This window comes from Hippopotamus amphibius, chromosome 4 (genome assembly GCF_030028045.1).
Source record: "Hippopotamus amphibius kiboko isolate mHipAmp2 chromosome 4, mHipAmp2.hap2, whole genome shotgun sequence".
NCBI classification, from domain to species: domain Eukaryota; kingdom Metazoa; phylum Chordata; class Mammalia; order Artiodactyla; family Hippopotamidae; genus Hippopotamus; species Hippopotamus amphibius.
The window spans coordinates 148,447,200-148,452,412 of NC_080189.1; the positions used below are offsets into that span (position 1 = coordinate 148,447,200).

At 47.3% G+C, this 5,213-nt stretch overlaps 1 protein-coding gene across 1 annotated transcript; it reads right to left on the reverse strand.

Annotated features, from left to right (window-relative positions):
- Positions 1–365: 365 nt before the first annotated feature.
- LOC130851546 (neurolysin, mitochondrial-like) lies at positions 366–2,860 on the reverse strand. The gene is given in 2 exon segments (XM_057732035.1): positions 366–641; positions 644–2,860. Coding segments are annotated over 2 exon segments (1,023 nt in total). The 5' UTR covers positions 1,472–2,860; the 3' UTR covers positions 366–446.
- Positions 2,861–5,213: the final 2,353 nt, after the last annotated feature.

The following is a 5,213-nucleotide window of genomic DNA, read 5'->3' on the forward strand; positions in this document are numbered from 1 at the left end:
GTGGATGCACGCCTCCGAGACAGTGTTTAACACAGGAATGTGATAATTCGTTTATCAGTTCAGAAATCCCAAGTACAAAACTTCATGATATAAGAAGGATCAAAGTATATAATGTATATGATTCAATTTAAAAATTGTTAGATTACAATAGTAATCTGATTACAATAGTAAAAAATCAAATTACATTCATATGAAACTTTTATAAAAAGAAATTGAATCCATTTTTATGAAATTTTATAGTACAATTATTTTCTAACGGGTCTTTTCTTAGGTCACAGTATGTATAATTCCATTTACATCTGTATAATTTTTTGAATCAAAAAACAAAAAGAAGTCAAATAGAGATCTACATTTTCATTTGCAAACTCCCTTCAGTTTCCAGGCCAGTAACGCATGGTGATGTCAGCTTGTCCTCCAGACATGGACGGCTCCCAAAGATCCCCAGTTTACGGAGCATGCAGGCCTCTACTCATTAGGAATGCTTTTTGGTTTGGCTCATGTTTCAAGAAATTCTGGAGCATATCTAAGCCGTCCATAGATCCCCCAGGTTTCAGGATTAGGTTTCTGTATTTCATTCCAACCTCCGGATTCATTATCCCTTCCTTTTTAAAACAGCTGTAAAACACGTCCATGGAAAAAACACTTCACTCCAGAGATATCCGTAATACTGGCCATCGTAGCCCCCCGCCAAGTGTCCAAAAGTTGCTGGCATATTTGTGCCTGGAGTAGCTGCAACACCTAGAATTTCAGTGCAGTATTTGGCATATTCACTTGCAGCATCCAGCGAAGTGTTAGTGTGGAGAGACTGATCTACTTTGCTCAAAACAATCTGGCGTAAGGTCAGGAGACCTGTGTTGACCAGTCTAGAAGCAACAAGTTTTTCAAGCAAATCATCTGTAATAGGGCTTCCGTCTTTATAATGTTTTGACAGTCTTCGGAGGGAATCAGCGTCCCACACCCAATTTTCAAGCATTTGTGACGGCACCTCTATGAAGTCAGTTTCCACATTTGTTCCACTAAATCGTGCAAAGTCAGTCTGTGCACAAATCTGATGCATGACATGACCAAATTCATGGAAGTAAGTCCTCACCTCATTGTGTCTCAGGAGAGAGGGACGACCTGCTAGTGGCTGTGAGAAGTTCACCACGAGGGCAGCCACGGACATCATGTGGCTCCCATCAGGCAGGAGGCAGCCAGGCTGGAGACCAAAGCAGGCTGCGTGGTTGTATTTTCCTTCCCTTGGATAGAGGTCCAAGTAGAACTGTCCTAATACTTCTCCCGTAGCTTTATCCTTCACAGTGTAAAGTGTAACACTTTTATTCCAAACATGAGCATCTGTCACTTGCTCAAATGAAAGTCCCAACAGCTCCTGGTAGATGTTCAGTAAGCCTTCAGTGACCACTTCAATTGGGAAGTATTCCTTGAGGATCTCTTGGTTTACAGAGTACTTGAGTTCTTCTGTCTGAGTCATGTAGTAATGTAGATCCCAGGCATTGATTGTCCCATCATATTCAAAACCTCTCTCTTCACACTCCTTTTTCTTCAGATTCAAAATGAACTCTCATTCTGCTTCACCCAAGGGTTTTAGTTTCTGGCTTAAATCATCTAGAAAGGCTGTTACGTGGCTTGTACTCTTTGCAGTATTCAATTCAAGGACAAAGTCAGCATGCGTGCTATGGCCAAGCAGTTTGGCTACTTTGGCCCGCAGTGGGAGTAGCTGCTGCAGGATTATGGTGTTTTCCTCTTTGCATCTTGTATTAAAAGCCTTTTCCATCTTCCTTCTGGTTTCAGGGATACAACATTTCTTCATGACGGGAAAATAGTGTGGATATTTTAAGGTAATTTTATACTTGTCACCATCTGTCTTTTCTAAACTGTCAATGAAATCATCAGGAAGAGCACCAAGTTCAGCCTTGGAAAATACAAGGAGGGTATCATCCTCATTGAGGTTTTTGTTAAAGTCAATACATAGCTCACTCATCCTTTTCTTCATTGCTTTTATTTCATTTTGCACTTGTTCCGGAAGATGGAGCACATTCCTTTTTCCCATTTTAACTGATTTTTCCAAATATCGCCTGGCTTCAGGCTTTATCTTTCCCAGATCACAGGTTTCCTTTAAATGAACAATTTTCAGAAAGATATCTTCTCTCATGCTCATCTCGATATCAAAACGAGAAAGTCTTTTGTCTGCTTCTGTACTTGCTGCTCGTACTTCTTTGTCCGAGGAGACGTGCTGGGGAAAGTCTAGCATGGTTCGTTCCACTATGTACTTCACTTCTACATCTGCCAGTGCCTGCAAACAGTTCTCGTAAGTTACTTCCTCAATGTCAAGCATTCCAATAGCATCGTACACTTGTTTGGTCTGTGCAATGAGCTCCTCAGTTCTTGTTTTAATTTGCTCTGGTGAAAGATCCCATCTTAAAACATTTCTGCCAGCTGCAGTATAGGAAGACATTGCCTGAAGAGGAGACATCACTTCTCTTCCTAAAGTCATTCTGAATAAAATCTTGGAACCACCAACTCTGTGGAGGCCTCGCACAGCCGAAAGGCACTGGGCGATCATGGGAGCGCCGAGAGGCGATGGCGGCTGCAGGCTCGCTGTCCTCTGGCTTGGGGGTGGGGGGCCCGGGGCGCCGGGGAGCCATGCCGCGGCCTAGCGGAAGAGGCAGCAGCGGCGACAACAGCGGCCAGCTCTGCCCAAACCCTCCCACGTGCTGCAGCCCCCCCAATACATTCTACTCTACCCTTCCATTCATCCATCCCTGCTGTCCCTCCTGCTTCTTTGAAGTCACGTGAGCAGGTCCCAGACTTACAGCCCAGTTAGAGTGAGCTTTCCCTGTCTTCCTCTGATGATTTCCGACTGTCGTGTGGCCAACAGCCAGACTCTAGGATTGTTTTCCCCATCAGCCATGCACAGGAACAGCCACCAGATAAATTCAGTTCAGCATTCCTCTAAGGATCAGTGGTTCTGATTGCTTCGCAGTATTACCTGGAGGAGAGTTTCCATAATACAGCTCCCTGGAATTTACCCCCAAGATTCCAATTTAGTCAGCCCAGGTGATGGCCAATCAGCTGTATTTCTTTTTTTAACTTTACAAATGATTCTGATGCATGAGCAAATTTGGGAACCATTAGACAAATTCTAAGCTCTTTGAGGTCAGGAAATATGTGAATCTACTCTTCTGGATGCCCCCAATGACTAGCACAGCATCTGGCACAGAGCGACCACTTGTTTTCATTGAGTCAACGAATGCTGAAGACGTGGTGGCTTGGAAGTTCAGTGAACCTAGCATCTTACCTAAAGGCTAGGCAAGAGCCAGTGGGATGCAGAAGGCCAAATCAGTCAGAGTGGGGCCAGGGACAGCAAAAAAGCAGCAGGGCAGCAGGGGGGTGAGCAGAAGAAAATGGGTAATTTGAGCCCCACATGGGAGAACATGGCCCCTGCTCTGGAATATGCTACACTCTTCAAAGATGCTGCCGCCTCTGTGTTGCGACTTACAGGATTTCTGCCTCCCATCCCCCAAGAAGGCAAATCTGGCTGATGACTTCCCTGGTTAAAACCCTCCAAAGCAAAATGAAACAACTGAAAAACCCTCCAAAGGCCTGCATGGTCAGGATCAAGTCTACACTTTTTTCTCTGACTCAGTCCTTTCCGGGCTCCTCCCCAGCTCCTCACCTGGTACTGGCTCCCACCTCTTTGCGTGCACAATCACCCTGCCTTCTTTCAGGTCTCAGGCTCTGCCTGTTCTCTCTCCCATGCTCATTCCCGTCCCTGAGACCATCAACTCACAGTTTTAAAACCACCTTCTCTTCCCCCAGCAGACTGCCAGCTCCCTCAGGGTCGAGGTTAGCCTCCTGTGTCCAAAGCTTAGCCAATAGTTGTTCTAACATTTCAATGAAAGGAAGCTGGGACAGCAGACACTCAGGACTGGCTATTGCTTGTGTTGCTGTAAAACTGGATTCTGCAGACACAAACCAGGTCGTTGATTTGGATCTAGAGAGGAACTTGGAGACCGGAGTTGTGTTGAGGAGAAAAGTAAGTGAAGGTGGGAGGATCAAAAAATAAAAATTAGAACCAGAGAGAAGGGAGAGTGCGCCATCCGACGCTGAGGTCAAAGGCCGTGGGAGCCCGTCTCCTGTAGTCACACTTGGCCAAGGCAGACTGCCAAGAGGCTCCACGCTGAGAAAACCCTCGCGGCAGCACTGGTGTGACGCGAGGCTGCAGGTGGGCGTGGGGGCGGGGCGCGGGGCGGGGCTGCGCGCGGACAGGGTCAGGTGCACCACGCGGGCGGCGCGGGCGCAGCCAGGCCGGGGCTGGAGGCCGCTGATTCGCCCGCTTGACGCTCTGCTGCCTTGATTTGGTCTGACAAGTGGAGGCTGCTGTGAGAAGCTGCCTGGATTTTTGACATCCAGCGAGCTGGAAGTAACCAGCTGGGCTCCTGGCGCTGTGGTCGCAAATGCCTTGCCCTTCCAACGACGGCCTGATTGAAGGGGCTTTTCCGCAGTGCAGATCTGATCTCTGTGTGTCAGGCCTGGGTTCTTGTCCGGATGCAGCTCCCAACTCAGGCCTGAACTGAACTCCCAACTCAGCCACTTGAACTGGCTGCGGCTCAGCCTTCCCTCTGTAAAATGGGGTTGTTGATAGCTGACCCGCTTCCGCCTCTGTGGAAAATGATTCTGAGTGGCTGCCCTGTCCCTCCGAATCCAGTGGCCTAAGCTTGATGTCCTCCTCTTCTAGAAGGCTAGCACTCCAAATAGGTGCTCTGGGAGAGACTGTAAGATGATCCTGATTGAAAAGTGGCTGATGAACGTTTTCTGAATCATAGACCCTGTGAGACTCTGCTGAAATCTGTGAGAGCTCGCCCTGGAAAAATGTACACACCGATCAAACAATGCTTATAATTGCAGGGAGTTACTGGTGTAAATCACAGACCCCTGGTTTAGCATCTCTAATCTAGTCCACCTCCTTCTCTTGTGGGTGAGGAGACTGGCCTGAAACAAGCCCTCAGGGGTTCCCCCCTCCGCCCCCAACTTCCAATCCTCATACACCACGAGCACCACTTTTTTTCTTCCTTTCTTCCTTTAACCATCCTCCTCACCGGCCCCCACACTTGGGCACTCTCAAGAGGAAAATTGTCCTATAAATATTTATAAAAGGCGTGGGATGTCCTGTAGCAGAGAAAGTGAAAAATAACACCCCCAGGTCTGCAGAA